At 35.2% G+C, this 20,680-nt stretch overlaps 3 protein-coding genes across 8 annotated transcripts in view; 2 read left to right on the forward strand and 1 right to left on the reverse strand.

The window, feature by feature from the left end:
• The first annotated feature begins 210 nt into the window (after positions 1-210).
• Positions 211-3,203, forward strand: LOC108342177 (beta-carotene isomerase D27, chloroplastic). The gene is made up of 6 exons (XM_017579898.2): positions 211-756; positions 2,045-2,137; positions 2,286-2,347; positions 2,515-2,621; positions 2,776-2,871; positions 2,945-3,203. The coding sequence occupies exons 1-6, from the start codon at positions 370-372 to the stop codon at positions 2,992-2,994; spliced, it is 795 nt and encodes a 264-aa protein (XP_017435387.1). The 5' UTR covers positions 211-369; the 3' UTR covers positions 2,995-3,203.
• Positions 3,204-3,546: 343 nt separating this feature from the next.
• On the reverse strand, positions 3,547-4,272 carry LOC128197477 (secreted RxLR effector protein 161-like). The gene has a single exon (XM_052879525.1). The coding sequence runs from the start codon at positions 4,270-4,272 to the stop codon at positions 3,547-3,549; it is 726 nt and encodes a 241-aa protein (XP_052735485.1).
• A 14,747-nt stretch (positions 4,273-19,019) lies between these two features.
• The window catches only part of LOC108342792 (uncharacterized), a 68,296-nt gene continuing 66,635 nt past the window's right edge, over positions 19,020-20,680 (forward strand). For 5 of the 6 annotated variants that reach the window (XR_001833432.2, XR_008249790.1, XR_001833433.2 and 2 more), the window contains exon 1: positions 19,020-19,362. Coding sequence is in view for 2 of the 6 variants with exons in the window: in XM_017580594.2 (XP_017436083.1) it covers positions 19,171-19,362 (192 nt within the window). In the remaining 4 variants the exon portion in view is untranslated. The remainder of the gene's footprint in view (positions 19,363-20,680) is intronic. The other variant, XR_008249791.1, reaches the window with a different exon arrangement.

The following is a 20,680-nucleotide window of genomic DNA, read 5'->3' on the forward strand; positions in this document are numbered from 1 at the left end:
GGTTTTTAAAAAAAATTCATTTTAAAACAAACCAATAAATATGTGACACGTGGCGTTGTAAAAAAAGTGTTAAATAATCGTTGTTGGAATATCGCAATCCTATTATTTTCCTTTCACAATTTTGGGCATTTGGGCTTTTTAAAATATTTAACTTGTATTGACCGAAGGCAGATAGGAGAAAAAAAATTGTAATCTAAGCAGAAATTAAAGGATAATGAAAAGGAACGTGTGGTGCTCAACAAACAGCTCCAACGCGATGTCTGTTTGGACGGCTTAAGTATTTTCAGATTCCCATCCGGCATAGTATATGTATTCATCAAGAGGAAGAAAAAAGCAGAGCGTGGATTAAGAAAGCGGGAGTGGGAAAAGATGGTCGGTATGAGCTTGGTGAGTGTGAAGCCAAGTCCTCTCCAACCCCAACTCCCATCATTGCGTGGTGGAGTCATCCGGCGGATTCGGTGTGGGATAGCAGAGCCATCTGGTGAACCAGCTCCTCTTGGACAAAAGACTCGCTACAAGGACGGCATCTTCGAGAAGGCCTTCATGAGTCTGTTTGCGCGTAAGATGGAGAAATATGCTGATCCAGCAGGCGGAGGAAAAGGCACAGCGAAGAAGGGTTGGTGGGATTGGGGGTATGACTATGAGAGTTTCGTTGATGTATCAAGAAGGGTAATGCAGCGCAGGTCTCGTATCCAGCAGCAGCAAGTCGTTCGAGAAGTTCTCCTCTCTATGCTTCCTCCAGGTGCGCCTGCCCAGGTCCATCACATTTTTCAGTTTTTCATTTTTAAACTCAATTTGTTTTTCTATGATGAAGAATTATAAAGTGAGTTAATGAAATCACAAGGTTAAATACGATATATAAAAACCCATAAATTCATTACTTTAAAATATTAAATTAAAAATGATATCAACCAACAACCATAGTGATTGCATTCGCATGTTGATTCCTCTTCCTTCGTCTTCATCTTCACAACCTAACCAAGGCCAACATAAGGCAAACACCATTGTTTCTCCTCACAAGGCTGCTGACAACACCGACCACCATCGAAAGCCTTGTCGATGTTGATGTTACTCTTTGCTTCACCTGCTTAAGTTCGTGCCTCCATCATTTAGCCCACGTTACCATTGTGCAACTCCAGTGTCATCAGGCCCATCACCGTCAGCACCACCATAGTGCTTGAACATAGCCTATCGTTGGTGATAGGTTTTCCCTTCTTCCTCCCCCAAACACGTAACCATGGAGTGACATTCACATTGCCATTTGCTAATGAAGGAACTACCAATCAGAGACGCCACCGCTTCGTCTTCTTTGCATGCAAACTCTTCCAACAAAACCCCAAGCGTCACCACACTTGTTCCTTCTTCTCCAAGCCCATTCAATCATTTTCCTCTTTTCTATTTGACTTATAATTTTTGATTTACCATTATAACAAGAAGGGAGAAAAGATGAAACATTGTTGGGAAATTAGTTTACAATTCAATTAAGCATTGAAATAGAAATCAGTGCAGTTATTTGGCTTTTTGAAAATGTTTTATGATTCTAGAAAATGAAACTATTAGTGCGCATTGAATGATTATGTTTTTTTGCCTTTTTACTTACCGTGTGATGGATAGTATTGTTCACGCGTGAGAATGGCTTTAGTATGCATAAATGGGTGATGGTCCATTGAAGGTATAATATGAAAGCACTTTTCATATCAATTTTGGTCTTACACGAAATAAAAAAGTGGAACTTTCTATACTGATTTTGAAATTGAAATTGGTATAGAAAATTCAATGTTTTATATTCTGCTTCTATACGGATTCTAAAATTAGAGTAAAAAGTTTATTTTTACCGATATAAAAAAGTTTTTCTTACATTGGATAATAAAAACAAAGTTAGAAATATAAATTCATTCACTTAGGATTTTAGGTTAAAAAACCTCAAATCCTTAATAAAAGACTCAATGTCACTAATATATATAATCTCTCACCAAATGAACAAAAATCCCATCATTCTACCGCAATCAATACACTTTTAACGCTTTTGCCTATGCTCTTGCAGTTTAGGAAATTATTTCCGCCGACAAAATGGGCTGCCGAGTTTAATGCTGCATTGACCGTTCCTTTCTTCGACTGGTTGGTTGGCCCATCCGAGGTAAAATAAAAAACTTTGTCTAATAATTGTAAATGGGCTGAAATATTAATGGGGTTATCGATTGTTTACCTTTTATGTTGTTGTAATGTATTTTCTGCTATATTGCATAATATTGTCGTTAATACTTTAGATTGTTGAGATGTACTAGGTTGTGGAAGTAGAGGTAAATGGAGTGAAGCAAAAGAGTGGAGTACATATAAAGAAGTGCAGGTAGATTTGATGTCTTAGATTGGTGATTCAACGTATGCGTAAAAGTCATCTCTATTTCAATTCGATCATGTTTATACTGTGTATGTTTGAAACGTGAAAAATAGAAATTATTCAAAATGACTAAAACTTGCAATCTCTCCATTGTTTCTTTATTCTTGCATGTGAAGGTACCTGGAGAATAGTGGCTGCGTTGGAATGTGTGTCAATATGTGCAAGATTCCTACACAAGATTTTTTCACTAATGAATTTGGACTTCCCCTAACGATGACTCCTAGTATGTTCTTGCCTTCATTACTAACTAAATATTAAAGTCCACCTTGATTACATATATATATATGACTTACCCAAATAAATGATTGGATCATTCTCTTTTAATTCAAAAATTAAGCCAGATGGTTTTAACCACGCGTAACTGAAATTAATCTCAGATTTTGAAGACATGAGTTGTGATATGGTATATGGTCAAGCCCCACCCACATTTGAAGATGACCCTGTGTCAAAACAACCATGCTATGAGGATATATGTAAGTATGATTCCCAGGTGTCCAATGAATCAAATATGCCTTCTGTATTCTAACTAGGTAATAACACTTACAGGTTCTATGGCAAAATCAAGTTCTATTGTGTGTCCTAAACTACAGGCATGAGAAGGCACTTCATTCCGATTTAATTTTTCACAGCAGAATTAGGGTCTAGTTAGCTTCTATGTTTACTTGAGGAGCTACCTGTCTACAAAATTTCGCTTTATCACGTCTTAGGCGTTTACATTCACATACGGGAGGATATTGTCTACACAATATACTGCATGTAAATTTGTAATTATACTGTTAAATATCACTATTGCTAGATTGCACAACATTGTTGGCCAAAACTACATGTTATTTTCTTCTTTTTCACATAAATAACGTGGTTATTTTTGTTAAAAAAAACTTCACGCACAAAATATTTTTTTGCTATGGATATTGCGCTTACATTCATTAACAAAACCCCCCATAATCTTTTGGAATAGAAACTGAAATTGCAACAAAAAAGAAAAGCTATATTGGTATCAAACCAGATTTTTTATCCTAACAAAATAAAAACTAAACCGTAAATCAACCTAACCTCTTGCAACTCTTCAATTTAAAATAAAAACAAAGAAAAATTACATAAACACCTTTTTCTTAATTGAAGTTTATTTAACAAAACCACCCATAAACTCAAATTTTTTCTTCTTTCATCCCGATCAACTTTCTTAATTTTTGAAATGACGTTGTAGGTAATGCTTTTGTGAATATATCACTTATTTGCTTCTTGCTCTTTACATGTTCAAGTTTCACGCTTCCTTTCTTCATCTTTTTCTGAATAAAATGGAAACGGACGTCAACATGTTTGCTTCTCTCATGGTTGATTGGGTTCTTTGCCAAGTCGATTGTTAATCTATTGTCTAATCGGATTAACACATTTTCCTCTTGCATTATCTCAAAATTCTTCAATATGTTTCTCAACCATATTGCATGCAAGACACTCCAAGATGTTGCCACATACTCAGCCTCACACGTGGGTAGTGCAACTATAGGTTGCTTCCTTGAGAGCCAAGTGAATGTTGTATCTCCCACAATGAAGACATAGCATACTGTGCTATTTCGATCATTCACATCTCCACACCAGTCATTGTCTAAATACTTACTAAGTCGGTAATTGTCCGACTTAGTATACCATAATCGGATAGACATAGTTCCTTTTACATACCTTAGTATCCGCTTCAATTCTTTCCAATGAGAATACCTTGACTCCTCCATAAAATGACTTGTGACTCCTATGTTGAGCATAAGGTTTGGCCTCGTGTTTGTTAAGTACCTGAGACTCTCAATCAAGCTTCGATATTTGTTTGCATCAACATGATCCCCTTCTCCATTTTTTGATAGCTTCGTGCCAGATTCCATTGGAGTGGAAACCGAATTGCATTTCATCATCACTGTCTTTTTCAGTATATATCTTCAACATACCTCTTTTGAGACACAAAAATCCCTGTTGAGTTTTGATTCACCTCCAGACCTAGAAAATATTTCATCATGCCTAGATCGGTCATTTATGTTATAAAAGAGATGTCTTATATCTCAAATCAAGAGGGGGTGAATTGGATTTTGCTTTAAAACATTGATCTTTTCAAAAGCTTTGCAACATCTTTAGTTTTCTTGAAAGCAATAAAGACAAGAATGATGAATCAACAATAAAAGAGAAAAGGATAGAGAAAGAGTAACACAAGCAATTTATACTAGTTCGGCCAAGCCTACATCTAGTCTTCCTTCAACAATCTGAGTTTAAGGGATTCCATTATAATGATAAAGTTACAAGAATACAGAGATATCCCCTCTCAATGTACTTCTCACCCCACTCAAAATCACTATAGCAAACAAGAGGTGAACACCCTCACACTCTTACCAAACAGAGAACAATCATAGCTCTCTTAACACCTTGAGAATAATCCAGGCTCTCAATAAGAACACACACGGCTCTCTCCCCTGACACACCAGCACAAGAATGCAATCCTCAGATTGTAGATGATAAAACTGATCTTCTAAGCACACTCCAATAGTGTAGATCCAATTAGAACAATTCAACCTAGTTTCTTGATAGAATCTTGATGTGTAAAACCCAAATTTGATCCCTAATTCTTCAAAACTCTTCTTAGATGTTCATGTAATAAAAACTCAATGAAACAGTTTGTTAGCATAAAGCTAAAAGAAGAAGTTTTGATGATGTCTCAAAGTCAAGTCTCAAGTGCTCTTATTGCAAGAAGATCTTTATGAAGACTTGTCTTGTGTTAAAAATTTTGTAATTTAGTAGATTCATGTATAAGATGTGGTTTATCTTTGATTCTATATATTGTTTATCTTAGCTTGTATTAAAATTCGTTTTGAATCAGAAAACCTTATTTTATACCCAAGATAATCGATTATCAATAATCAATTATGACTTGCCATAACTGATTATCATGAACAATTATGATAATTTTTAAGCAAGTATTTTATTGTTGTGCATTCATTAAATGCATAATCAATTACCATAATTGGATAATTGATTATCACACGTTAATTAGTTGACAAAAAATTTTGGGAGGTATCCTTGAGTGAGATCTCTATAAACTAGATTGGGACTTGAAGAGTGCATTGTCAACACTCAATTTCGTCCGGGTAGATTAATAAAATTTATTTGCAAAAAATATAATAAAAAATAAAATAAAAAAATAAAAAAAAAATAAAAATAAAAAAAATAATAAAAAAAAAGGGGGGGAAAGAAGAAAGAGCGTTCGGCCATACTGTTTATTGAGGACGTTCGTCCTCGGTGCGATCGCTCGTCTTATCACTGTTGCGACGCTCGTCCAAATATTAGAGCGTTCGTTCATATGATCTGAGCGTTCGTTCGTTTTTGTTTTGAGCGAGCGTTCGGCACTTGGAGTATTTGGACGCTCGTCCAAATAGTAAAGCGTGCTTTGAACGTTCTTTCTTCTGATATACGTTCGTTCTTGGTTTCTGGACGTTCGTTTTTGGTTTGTGAATGTTCAGTCCGTGTGTTTCAATGTTTTAGAGGGTTCGTTCGTTTTATGTTTTGACCGAGCGTTCGGCACTTGGGGTATTGGGACGCTCGTCCAAATAGTAAAGCGTTCGTTCGATCTTTCTTTTGGACGTTCGTTCTTGTACCGCGACGCTCGTCCAAATAGTATACGTTCGTCCTCGGTTTGGAGCGCTCGTCCTATCATTGTTGTACCGCTCGTCCACATAGTTTTGAAGGTCGTTCGTCTTTGACCAATGAGAACGGGCGCTCATTTTCCCTATTTGACGAACGTCCGAATAGTGGTTTAGCTTGCGAGCGTTCGGTATCCTCAGTCTTTCCTTGTGAGCGTTCGGTCTCATTTTGGGAACTGAGTTTTGAGCGTTCGGTCTGTATGGTTTTTTCTTTGAGCGTTCGGTTGAACGTTCGGTTTCGAGTTTTGAGCGTTCGGTCATTTCGTGAGTGGTCGTTTCGCTTATCCTTCAAGAGCTTTAGTCTGAAGGTGCTCGTTAGCGGATCTCATTTTGACGAGCGCCCAAGAGTAGTGCTGACGAGCGTCCAAAAGTAGTGACGGCTGGTTTCTCTGACGTTCTTACTTTTTGGGTTGTCTGCCACGGGTGGTCATCTGGAGCTGCAAAGTGGTCTTTTGCGCCATTCAAGAGAGGGAACATTCTTGGGAACATGGGGAAGCCCATTATCTTGGGCCTTTCTTCATGGGGAAGAGAACTGGGACCACTCACGGAGATAACCATTTGAGCAACAGATTATCTAGCAGAGAGAGGTCACAGGGAGGAGAAGGAGACTGAATCTCCGGCAAGGTCACCTCTGCATATTCAAACCGAACTCCACCACCACCAAAAAAAAACGATCCGACACATTACGACCATCATCAAACACACCAGTGATCACCTCCAGCAAAAACATCAATCTTCATCCCTTCAAAAGGACCTCACAGCCAACGTCCATCATCTTAACACCTAAGATCTCAAAAAGTAAAGGAAAGGGGAGGGAGATCAATACAAAGGAGGAGGAGAAACAGATACTGGCTACTGGAAAAAGAATGTCACGAGGAGGAAGACATCGTACTCACAGGACTAGCAACGAGTGAAACGAGCTTCAAGAGGCAAGTAATGCCTTCCACTACATGTTTCACTGATTTTGGTTATATGCCTTTCAATATATCTCTGTCATGTTACTGCTATGTGTGCATCTGATTGGTGTCGTATACATTCCTCCGCGTTGTGGATATTGTTTTACATTCCTCTGTGTTGTGGATATTGGTTTACATTCACTGTTATCGACCATCATCATCATCATCCTCCCTGAACTCATTTCACCGAGAACACCTTCAGTGCGTCGTTTCCTCTCGTCTGTAGTCAACCAAACTTAGAAACTCAGTAACCAAAACAAAAACCAGCATCCTCTCCGCCCTCAAACCTCGACCTTTGAATCCTCTCACCACCTCAACTCGATCTTCATCTTCTTCGATCATCTCCGACACCCAAAAAACGCTTTTCCACGGTAACCACCTCAACCCAACGCCTTCATCATCTATCATACAGAAACTCATAATTCCAGCCCACCGTTTTCATTCTTACCATTCGGCCAACCTCAGCACTCTTATCTCCAACACTATCACACGGCCATCATCATTCATACACAGCCAGCATACCCCGACCTTTTCAATCCTCTCTCCAGTAACCGCCTCATCTTCATCCATTTCCAGTAACCAACACCCACGGCCAACATCACCCCCAGCGTCCTCACTCTCATTTACCCAACATCGCCAACATCACTTCCACTTTCACCATTTTCATCTCTCAACCCGAACACAAAACAAAAATGAAAAAATAGAGAATAGACAATAGGAGGGTCCATCAGCGGCGGCTTCCAGGGCTGACGGCGTCGTGGCTGGGAACGGACCCGTTGGTATTTGGGGCTTGCAGGCGACGCAGGGAAGTGGTGGCACGAGTGGCTGGGTCGACGGTGGGAGGAGAAAGAGAGGGACCAGAAGCAATAAGCGTTGGTCTGCTTGGAGGAGGCGGCGGCCAGAACTGCTCCGACAGGCGTGAACGGCATCGCTGGCTGTGGTCCTGGTGGTGCTTAGCGACGCCGGCGAAGCTTCGGACGAGGTAGGGGTCTTCTCGCGGCGGCTGGGACGTGGGCACCGTTCAGGGGAAAAGATTAGCTGTTGCAAATGGTTTGAACTTGGAAGAACCCTAATGGTTTTTTCTGAAGTTGGGAATAAAGGCTTCGGGCCATATTCCTCTTCCTGGAACACACCAATTTCACGTGTACACCCCCCCTTTGTTTGGGTTGAAGCCCATTCCGTTTCTACAAACCAAAGGAACCCCAATTTTGATCTGCAGCCCCCACTTTCTCATTTGGGCACCTCCACTATGTGTTCTGTTTTTATCATTTCTATTGTTGTTATTTGTTTTATTGTTTTTATTTTATTTTATTTTATTTATTTATTCTAAGTATCTATTTGTTTTAAAAATAAAATATTTATATATATATAATTACAAAAATACGTTTTAAAGGTTAAGCACACGTGTGATCGTTCGCATCGTCCTTGTGCTAAAACCTTTTCTCTTTCGTAAATAAAAATTACAAAAATATTTTGAAAAGGTTTAAGCACACGTGCGACCGCTCGCGTAGGCCTTGTGCTGAAAATCTTTTCCTTTCCTATTACAAAAATAAAAACACAAAAAAATACGTTTTAAAAAGGTTAAGCACGCGTGTGATCGTTCGCATCGTCCTTGTGCTAAAACCTTTTTTTCCTTTCTATAAATAAAATTACAAAAAATATGTTTTAAAGGTTAAGCACACGTGTGATCGTTCGCATCGTCCTTGTGCTAGAACCTTTTTCTTTTCTATAAATAAAAATTACAAAAAACACGTTTTAAAGGTTAAGCACACGTGTGATCGTTCGCATCGTCCTTGTGCTAAAACCTTCTTCTCTTTCTTAAATAAAAATTACAAAAATATATTTTAAAGGTTAAGCACACGCGTGATCGCTCGCATCGTCCTTGTGCTGAAACCTTTTTCTCTTTCTTAAATAAAATTACAAAAAATACGTTTTGAAGGTTAAGCACACGTGTGATCGCTCGCATCGTCCTTGTGCCGAAACCTTTTCCTCTTTCTTAAATAAAACTACAAAAAAATACGTTTTAAAGGTTAAGCACACGTGTGATCGCTCGCATCGTCCTTGTGCTAAAAACCTTTTTTTCTCTCTTAAATATAAAAATTACAAAAATACGTTTTAAAGGTTAAGCGCACGTGTGATCGCTCGCATCGTCCTTGTGCTAAGAACCTTTTATCTTTCTTAAATAAAAATACCAAAAACATATAAAATCTTCAAAAACCAAAAACATCAACAATTTCGAATAGCAAACAATATAGCCTTGCCAGAACTACGTGATCCTTGATTCTCCATCAAAAGTGGAGATACGTAGGAGCAAGGCCAGTCCTTGTCAGGTTCACTTCCCAAAAATCCAAAATCATTTCAAAACAAATTTTCAAACAATTTCCAAACAAATTTCTCAAACAGTTTCAAAAAGAACTACGTAACCATGATTTCTCATTTTGAATGAGAATACGTAGGAGCAAGGTCAATCCTTGTCGGGCCCGAAAAACTAAAAAATATATTTTGTTTATTTAGAATTTTATTTTAGGGACTAGTTAAACATTTTGAAAACCACATCATATTCGTGCATTTAGTTAAAGGTACTGCCTTCGGGCAGGCGTTGTAGGGTGCTAATACCTTCCCTACATGTAACCGACTCCCGAACCCAAAATCTGGTTTTCGTGGACCGCGTCTTATTATCTTATGGTTTTTCCGTAGTTTTCCAGAATAAACTATGGTGGCGACTCCAAATCTCTTTTCCAAACCCGTTTCTTTTTGGATCGTCGTCCCGTCGCGATTCCGGTTGCGACATGCATATTTATGCCCATATTTACGCTTTAAAATTAAATTTTTTGATGAGATTCTTGTGCTTAAATGATTGATTTCAAGTAAATTTGTGCGGATTGGATTTATCAGATTTGTGAATTAAAGAGACGTAAAAAGTGAGTTTTAGTGCATAAAGTATTCTTGGATGCTCTAATATTTATTTGTGCAACTGGAAATATAAGTTTTATTGGTCCAAATTGCAATTCAAGGTCCAAAATCAGAATTATTAAAAAGGAAATTAGTTTATTCAATAAAAGGGGTTGAATGTACCCTTGTTTTTACAAATATAGACTCTTAATTCTAAAACAGGCCCAAGAAAACCAAGCCCAAACACTAAGCCTTTTCTCCTACACCCCCTAATTCCCTATACACCCCTCCTACACTAATAAGCCAGATTTATTCAGATTACTCCATGTGGCAATCCATCTCATAAAGATCTGTCCAACCATAAGCCGCCACCTCATTATCCCATCCCTCTTGCCACGCCAGCTTTGCCTTCTACACAGAAACCCTAATTCCATCACCACCAACCTTGTTGCCGCTTAACCCTAATCTACGTCGTAAAGCCTTCGTAACGTCCATCCTAGCACTGCCGAACCCTAACGCTGCCACCATGAAACGTCTTCACCGGAACGCCAAAGTCGCGAGTCCTCCATCATCATCTCCAGCATCTTCCTCAACTTCTATCTCCACCATGAAACCACCATCCATGGTCGCTTCGATTAGCAATCTCCACAAACGCATCCATAATCTTAGTGAGCCAAAATCACAAGTCTTTTCCACAATCAAAATTAGAATCGCATCAACCTGAAATGCAGAAAATAACAACCTAAATTCATCGCCGCGTTTGACGAACCAAAATCGTGAGTTCGTTGCGACGTTGCTCGCGAATTAGAAACCCTCCTCCGCGTTGTCGTTAAGCTTCAACGCATCATCTTCTTACCATCAACGACCACCCAGATCGCGATTCAAGTTTACAAAGGAAAATCAAGGGAACAAAGAAAAACCCTATCGCGATCCTGTAGAGAAAAACGCGAATCCTCTCCACAGCGGCGCGGGCAGAAGCGAATTCTCTCCAGCGGGGCAGGAGCTTCCTTTCCCCCAATTTCAAAACCCTAATTTGGGAGGAAAAGGACTACCATATGGCAGGCCCTCATTGGTGCGTTCATGCTAAGTCAAATCTGGTCAAAGCTGGTCAACACTTCTTAAGTCTGATCAAAGTTAGTCAAACATGGGGCAATGAGTAATTTTAGAAATTTCAAAAGAGGCTAAAGCGCAGATAGAAGAAATTTCAGGGCTTATGTGCAATTTTGGAAAATTCAGAAAGGCTAAAAGAGAAAATTCAGTTGTTGAATTAATTTGATTTGGGAATATCAACAAACAATATCTTCCAACTAATTTTATAATTATCTAAATCTTTTAGTTATTTGGAAGATATAAGATAAAAGATTTTATCAACAAAATATTCAGAGTCCAAGTCCAATAAAGTCCTATATAAAGAGACCCATGGGAGCTAGAAAAGAGAACTCATTCATTCTCTCAGACTCCTCCACTAGAAAGCCATCATCCATCACTCCTTTCATTTTATTTCATCATGTGTTTCACTCCATTCATGGAGGGCTAAGCTTATAGGGCTATTCCATTGTAATTTCATTATAGATTCAGAGGTTAAGTTGAATTAATGAATTTGTTTCTTTTTATGATATCAATGTACGTCATAATACACTCTGGACGCATTATGACAGGTAACAAAAATTACGTCATAATATGTTGAACCTATTATAACGTAAATTTCTTCTACGTCATAAAATTGATAACTTTTTGGCAAGTATAACAAATTGTTCCTAGTAATATAGAGTAAGTTCAAAGTATCGTTCTCCCAAGGGACTTGTGCAACACATGACAATTCTTTCTTTTATAGCTCAATTAGACATCAAAGTGTACAAAAAACACAAGAAACTCTTTTTGGTATTTTTATTAAACCGTTGGTGTGCAAGGAATTATATTTAAAAGAATCTTTGTTGGAATTGGGTTTCATGAATCATATGAACATAAAACTCTGTACAATATATCATTATTTCATTCAAACATTCACATCAAGGCATACTAGTCCTAATCCCTTAGCAACTAGTTCTAAATTTATATATCAAAATGCTAATCCCTTAGTCCATTTAACATACAATTTGCATTAAGTTCAATGCTAAAAATGACCAAGTTATTGAGTCTATCCCTAGATCCCAAATCACTTAGGTGCTCTATCTATGTTCATGTTCAAAATTACTTTTCGGTAATCAGAGACATTCAAATAACATTATATTTTCATACAATGATAGTAAATTCAAGAAAGAGCATATGAACGCACAACGATATATTGAACAGGAAAATTACATCATAGTGAGTTCATTACATCCAATTCCAAAAAAAGAAAAACTACTCCTAGTCATCTAAACGTACACATTTGAAGCAATCCCTTGCAAAAATGGTGTCTTGATGCCTTGAAGTAGTCTCCGGAAGTTCCTGAGATGTTTTCGTTTCTTTCTTTTTTTTTTGTCCGGAACTTCTGTCAAAAGAATGTTTCTGTCTTTCTATCACGTCTTTTAAAGCCATTTAACTTCATTAATTCGCTCAGCGCACATGTACTGGTGCGTTATGCGAATTTTCTTAACTACTGAACTTTAACTGATGTTATTCGCTCAGCGCACAGGTACTGGTGCGCTATGCGAATTTCCTTCTTCTGGCAGTGCGAATTTTGGCTGACAAAGTCTAAATAATACACCCTTTCCTGTACAATATTTTACATAACAATATACTACCTATTACAACTTTTCAATGAGGAACAACATGAATAATTACAAGATTGAGCTCATTTATAAGTGTAAAAACAACTCTTTTTCACACTTATCAACTCCCCCAAACTTGAACTATTTCATGCCCTCATGAAATCACATAAGAAAATGAACATCACAACAGAAATTTGACATTTTGATAAAATGACTTTGCACATTAGAATAATCACATGCATTCCCAAAGATTTCAAACAAGTATGACATCGTGCATCACTCACAAAATATCTGTGCATAGAATATGAACAACCAGATCAACATTTATCATTACTCACACTCAAGTGTTTGTCCTCACATTAAAGTAGAATTGACATAGAACTTCATCAACTTTTGCATTTCATTTGATTCACACACTTCACACACTATTGGTTAAGTCCAAAGATCTTTTCAGGTTAAGGCTTGGCTTAGCTAGAAAAAGAATCATGGTTTTTCTTGGATTCAAAGACACCTATTAAGAAAAGAACAACTTCAATTCCCAATCCAGTACTTAAATCCCAAAATATATCATTCATCACATACCATTTTCTTTCACAGCTCAACCTTTTCTTTCATTTTGAGCTTTTTTTTTATCATATTTTTTTTGTTGATCTTTTCTTCCCACAAACTTGAATTCAACCTTAACCTCTTTTCAAGCATAATACATGTTCTCTTCTAGGGTGTAAGGTAGGATATCATCTAATAGGCTCAAGGTGGAAGGAAAAAAGGGTTCACAAATGTATCATGATGTGTTAAGGTTGGCTGTTTGACCAAGTAGCTGTATAATCAATATCAAACAATGCCTCTCTCATCCTTAACCACACAGGTGTGTATGTATGTAGAATCACAATCATGCAAAAGTCAACTCCATATCTAGACAACTCATCATATTTCTTACTCTCAACACATGCTCTCAACACTCAACAGATCTGGTCATACATATTCCCACACAAATAAAAATATATGAAGCACATTGCAACCAGAGTCATATGTGTTATCATTTTCAAGAATCACATCAACTTAATCAAGACAATGCATAACCATTAAATCAAAAAGTCACATGTCTTTACAACTAACACATAGTTCAAAACATATTACAAAACATAAATAACATAACTAAACATTGAAGATAACTCCATCTGCACCTGCATAATCATCATCTGCATATAAGGCACTTGCACTCCCCCACCTGAAGTCTGGCCTACCCTCAGGCCATGAGAGATGCGCAAACTCAAAAGAGAACCTATGTTGATCATAGTTTAAAACAAGGTTTTCTTCCTATGCCTCAACACGTTGTACTCTTGAAGAAGACCATGTGGTGGTCTTGGGAGAAGTTATTTGCATAATATTTGCTAAGCACAAAAGAACATTGAACATATGGTAAGAAATGCGCAAAATCAGAAAACTGCAGCGAACTACTCGTTGAGCGAACAGCTCGCTGAGCGAATAAGGTGACGATCAGAATCAAAGTTGCAGTGAGAAATTCGCAAAGCAAATTGCTCGTTGAGCGAATATTTTTTTTAATATTTGTGTTTATTCGCTAAGCGCACCGGAGCTATGCGCTAAGCGAATAAAATTAAAGTTTATTTTTTTTTTGCGTTTATTCGCTTAGCGCATTAAAGTTGTGCGTTAAACGAATAAAATTACAATTTTTTTTTAATTTGTGTTTATTCGCTAAGCGAATAAAAATTAAAGTTTTATATATATATATATATATATATATATATATATATATATATATATATATATATATATATATATATATATATATATATATATATATATATATATATATATATATATATATATATATATATATATATTTGTGTTTATTCGCTGAGCGCACCAACGCTGTGTGCTAAGCAAATAAAATTACAGAGATTTTTTTTTAAATTTGTGTTTATTCGCTGAGCGCACCAAAGCTGTGCGCTGAGCGAATAAAATTACATTTTTTTTTACATTCGCTCAACTCACAAATTCGCTAAGCGAATAAATTCTCTTCCTCATTAATTCACTCACCTCATTACAGATACTCACAAATATATTCGCTTAACGCACCATATAAACGAATATTGCAATATTGAACATACACTACAGAACATTACACTTAACAACGAAACACAGAACTTACCAACACAAAAAACTTCAACAATTTCTTAAAAAACTAAAATATAAAGATAAAATTAAAAGTAACATATAGAGAAGTGAAATAGAAAAATAAAAAAAAAACATAAACAAAGAAATAAGGAAAAGAAGAAACAAAATTGCAGAACGTGAGCACACAAACCAAACAACAATTCCAATATGCAAAATGATTGAAATGAATTTCCTAAATAACCTCACTGAGATCCCTCTTGTTGCAAGATCACTTAGTATTCCCCTTTCAGTTGTTGAAATCCCATCCCTAGGATCTTCCAACAACTAGAAAAATCTGTAGGCAAACTGCATAAAAGAAATTCAAACAAAAGAGACATACAATTGGCAAAGAAATCCACTTTCCCTATTTTCTGAAGTTAGAACACTCAAATCCCTCTTGTTGTGCCTACCTAAGTATGACAAACCCTCAACCAATCCCTTGATGTAAGAAGTCCATCAAACTTGCCTTAAGTTCCAAAATAGTGAATCCAAACACACAACCCCATCCCTGGTGATTTGCACATCTGGTTTGATTTAGTTAGTTCTGCTACTGAAATCTCATTCCTAAGAACTTTCAATAACAACATCAAGCTCTAAAGCGTACCCCGAGACAGGCATTAAGTTCAAACTAAATCAATGGAAAGTCTTAAAAAAACTAAAGCCAACTGCATACACAACAACATTAAAAAGGAAAATTCACAACAAAGTCTAAAAGAGTCATAAATGCCAAAATTGCCTTTTGTTGGAACACAAGTCCCCAGCAACGGCGCCAAAAACATGATAACTTTTTGGCAAATATACCAAATCGTTCCAAGTAATATAGAGTAAGTTCAAAGTATCGTTCTCCCAAGGGACTTGTGCAACACATGACAATTCTTCCTTTTATAGCTCAATTAGACATCAAAGTGTACAAAACACTCAAGAAACTCTTTTTGGTATTTTTATCAAACAGTTGGTGTGCAAGGAATTATATTTAAAAGAAACTTTGTTGGAATTGGGTTTCATGAATCATATGAACATAAAACTCTGTACAATATATCATTATTTCATTCAAACATTCACATCAAGGCATACTAGTCTTAATCCCTTAGCAACTAGTTCTAAATTTATATATCAAAATGTTAATCTCTTAGTCCATTTAACATACAATTTGCATTAAGTCCGATGCTAAAAATGACCAAGTTATTGAGTCTATCCCTAGATCCCAAATCACTTAGGTGTTCTATCTATGTTCATGTTCAAAATTACTTTTCAGTAATAAGAGACATTCAAATAACATTATATTTTCATACAATGATAGTAAATTCAAGAAAGAGCATATGAACGAACAACGATATATTGAATAGGAAAATTACATCACAGTGAGTTCATTACATCCAATTCCAACAAAAGAAAAACTACTCCTAGTCATCTAAACGTACACATTTGAAGCAATCCCTTGCAAAAATGGTGTCTTGATGCCTTGAAGTAGTCTCCGGAAGTTCCTGAGATGTTTTCGTTTCTTTTTTTTTTTTTCGGAACTTCTGTCAGAAGAATGTTTCTGTCTTTCTGTCACGTCTTTTAAAGTCACTTAACTTCATTAATTCGCTCAGCGCACATGTACTGGTGCGCTATGCGAATTTTCTTAACTGCTGCACTTTAACTGGTGTTATTCGCTCAGTGCACAGGTACTGGTGCGCTATGCGAATTTCCTTCTTCTGGGAGTGCGAATTTTGGCTTTCGCTTTGCGAAAATTGGCTGACAGAGTCTAAATAATACACTCTTTCCTGTACAATATTTTACATAACAATCTACTACCTATTACAACTTTTCAATGAGGAACAACATGAATAATTACAAGATTGAGCTCATTTATAAGTGTAAAAACAACTCTTTTTCACACTTATCAAAAATGCGCAGACTAACGCCCAAAACTATGTTCCCAGCAACTACATCATAATAGGTCATTTTTGTACATCATAAAATGTGATTTTTGTGCTAGTGGGTGCATAAGTCTCATCACAATTGATGCCTTCTTCTTGGTTGTATCCTTTTGCCACAAGTCTTGCTTTATTCTTGATGATAGCTTTAGAATCATCCATTTTGTTTCTAAAAATCCACTTTGTTCCTATCACTTGTTGAGCATTTTTCCTTGGCATGAGTTCCCAAACATTGTTCTTCTTGAATTAGTTCAACTCTTCTTGCATTACCAAGAACTAGTTGTCATCTTTCAATGCATCATTAACATTCTTCGGTTCAATTTGGAAGACAAAGGCCACATTTTATGTAGAATTGATTCAATTGTCTTGTTGTAGACACTCCCTTTGTAATATCACCTATGATGTTACTCTTTGATACACTCTTAGGAACTGTCCAATCTTTGAGAGACTCAACACTGGTTTTGGTTTTTGTGACATCCGTGTTTTCTGAATCTGACACATTTTATTTGATTACAAATTTTATGTAATCTATTAAGTTTTTCCTTCTGCTTTAACAAATTTACTTCTGTTTTGATTTAATAGATTATACAACACATGCAATCAATTATACAATTCTTATAAGCCAGTAATAAGTTCATTTGACCGTTAAAAACAATTAAGCCTTTAAATGAAATTGATTTTGACTAATGAAGCATACTTAACCTATTATGAAACTTATGTAATCGATTATGTCAACACTTAAGCAAATTTTCAAATCAATTTTCATTCTAAATAGATCAATACACTAATGAAACATATATTGGCATAACAACGTGTTTTAATCGATTATACAACTTATGTAATCAATTATTACACATCTATTTTCCCTTGTTAAGCATACAAGTGATATGGAGAAATATAACAGATTATACATATTGTTTAATCGATTATTTCTTCCAGAAATGAAATGTTCAATCTATTTTAAAGCACGAGTCATCACCCAATAATGAATACATATATCAAGCACAAACATAATATGAATAAAGAAATTTGTTATGCCATTTGTTGTGCAAGAAACCATACACGCACGCGCACACACACACACACAAACACATACAAACACACACACACACACACAAGATCTTTAGCTACAGTTCATACAACCGGTTTTTTTTCGCTTTTACCTAGGCTTCTAGACGACCATGCTTATCCTTTAAATACAATATCTGGTCCTTCATAAAAATTGAATTACCTTTTTCAATTATCTGACCCATGCTTAAAATATTGCTCTTCAGCTCCAGAACATAGTAAATGTCCCTAATATCTCCAACTCGTCTATGCTTCTACATATGCCGGATCGTTCCACGCCTTTTTGGAGTCATTTCCGAAAGACACAAATCCAACTTTCACCTTGGTGAATTTATAAAAAATATTTTCGTTTCCACACATATGATTACTTGCTCTAATATCTACATACCATACTAAGTTGGTAGAGATTTATCCAAAAGAAGATTAAATATGTTCTTATACAATGAAACTTTAGTAAAGTCTTTTTCATTTTGTAAATTCTTATTATCTAATATTCGTTTTTCAAGTCTTTCTTTTTCTACCAAGTAATAAAATCTGTGTAAAAGATTATCCGGTGCTCAAGTTAGTATAATAGTAAAAAATTCTAGTAAAATATGGATTAATATAAAATTAGAGTTAAAATATGATTAAAATAATATATATAAAATATTTTATTGACTATAAACTCTCGGTCTCAACTATGGCTCATAAACCCGATACCCGATATTATTGCTATTTTTTTTGTTCAGTTTGTTGAAACATGAAGTTTTCAAATTTATTACTCTAAAGTAACTTGAATGTTTATTTTCAATTTTTTTAGTATTTCTTTTTAAAAACATTGAGTTAAATATTTAATAACAAAATATTTTTCATTTCATAATTTATAATTTTAATTATATATTTTAAAAAATAGTTCATAACAAAATATTTGGAAAGAAATATCAATTATAAAATATTATTTATATATATGTTGTAAATAAATTTTTAATAATTATTAAAATTAGTTTGAATTTATTTATTTTATTTAAATTAATTTTATTATTGTGTGAAAAAGTACAGTTCATTAAAAAGATATAAATAATAAATACTTTAAATACATTTCTATATCCAAAATAAAAAATATTATTATTTAATTTTAAAAACCAAAAATTAAATAATATATTTTAATGAACTTAAATTTAGGTAATAAATATATTTTAATTTTAAAAAATAGTTCGTGCGCACGGTAAATAACCAAATAATAATTGGATCAACAACAAACACTCATTGGACGTCTCTCTCTAACCATTGTCTATTCCTGTGTCCATTTCATAGTGGCTTTTGAGTTTGAAGTTTCATCTTCTTCTTGACAAGAGCAACATTTCCATTTGTTTGGAGGATTTTATATTTGTCTGCTGAAATCTGAATGCGCTAATGGCAACGGCAACCTCTGAATCCAAAGACGCATCAGATCACGTTGTTGAGCTCATAGTGCGCGATGCATCAGCACCTTTTTCTGATGCTGAAGCCGATTCCGAGGACAAAGACCAAATTGCCCCTCTTCTCTCTCAGGAAAGACCCAAGATCAATATATTCACTGTTTCTTACCCTCGCACAAAACCCAGAGTACTCTCTTTTCTTTTATTTTGTCTCCTCTTTTATTTTTTATATAACTCGTGATAAATAATTGAAAATAAATTAAACTCTCTTAAGTTTTCAATTCACTGTCACAAACTCTGACGCCCATTATTGCACAAAATTGACATTTGCTTATGATTAGAAGAAAATTCTGTGAATGAGCTGCATTAGGTAGGGATTCCTCAATTTGAGTTTTATGTTAGTGATGACTTGGAGTTGGCTTAGTGATGATTTGGATCGGGGATCATTAGGTAGATTGTTATCTAGAGTTTTTTTGGATGGGTATGTAATAGACAGGTGATTTAGGTCATGTAGGAATACATACATAAGTTTGTAAGGGTCTTGGGTTTGAATATATGAGTGTTATGTTATATTTTTATGTATTCGGTTTGGGTCCTAAAGTGCATCTTGGACATGGCAGGGTGAATAGCGGAGTGACGAAGATGAACATTGAAATTGCAATGAAATATATGTAGTTTGTAATTAATTATTAGTTTATTAAAAATCCTACCCGAGGTGTACATGTGTTTGTACTGTATTCCTGCACATAAAGGTGCTACTATTTCTTGTTTATAGTGAACTCTTTATTTGGTTACATATTACATTACGAATATGTTTTGAAATTGTAAATATTTTGGTACATTGATGTGTTGTCACACTTATAATTTCCTTTGAACCAGAAATCTATAATAAATTTGAAATTATAATTAATAGAGACATTGCGCTAAACTGTGTTTTTGAGACTGTACAGGTGCTTTGTTTATATAGAGAAAACAGAATCAATATAATAAATAGAGGAAAACACTCAAATCACTTTTGCAAATTGTGTTTTAATTTCATTAGAAAAGTTTTAAAGATTGAAAATGCTTCTGGTCGATCTTTCATTAATCAAATTGTAGTACATCTAAAATAGGTGTCAATAAAGGTAATAAAATATATAAAACCAGTAAGAGTAACAGTGCAAGAAGGTTCTAAATACCAAAGTGAACTAAGATAAATGAGACTCGTTTAGTAAGACTTAGGAAAAGCCTGACGAATATGTTTTTCTAACTAATATGATTTACAATTCAAACTAGACAAATGTTTTAAATTTGACACATCATTTTCAATATTAAAGTGTAATGAAAATTCTAGAAAAATATAGAAAATTCTAAGATAGAAGTATTAAAATGTAATACAAATTCTAGAATATTATAGAAACACCTAAGATAGGAAGAAAAAAAAATCAAGAACATTCATCATAGGTAAAATTTAGAATATTTCGCATAATCTAAATACTCTTGATTATAAAAGATTTGCACCTTAT

Source organism: Vigna angularis, chromosome 6 (assembly GCF_016808095.1).
Source record: "Vigna angularis cultivar LongXiaoDou No.4 chromosome 6, ASM1680809v1, whole genome shotgun sequence".
Classification (NCBI taxonomy): Eukaryota; Viridiplantae; Streptophyta; class Magnoliopsida; order Fabales; family Fabaceae; genus Vigna; species Vigna angularis.

Coding starts and splice junctions, on each gene's coding strand:
- LOC128197477 (XM_052879525.1), bottom strand. CDS start 4,272: ATGGAATCTGGCACGAAGCTATCAAAAAATGGAGAAGGGGATCATGTT.
- LOC108342177 (XM_017579898.2), top strand. CDS start 370: ATGGTCGGTATGAGCTTGGTGAGTGTGAAGCCAAGTCCTCTCCAACCC. Junction 2,138..2,285: donor GGTTGGTTGGCCCATCCGAG/GTAAAATAAAAA, acceptor GAGATGTACTAG/GTTGTGGAAGTAGAGGTAAA. Junction 2,622..2,775: donor TCCCCTAACGATGACTCCTA/GTATGTTCTTGC, acceptor AATTAATCTCAG/ATTTTGAAGACATGAGTTGT.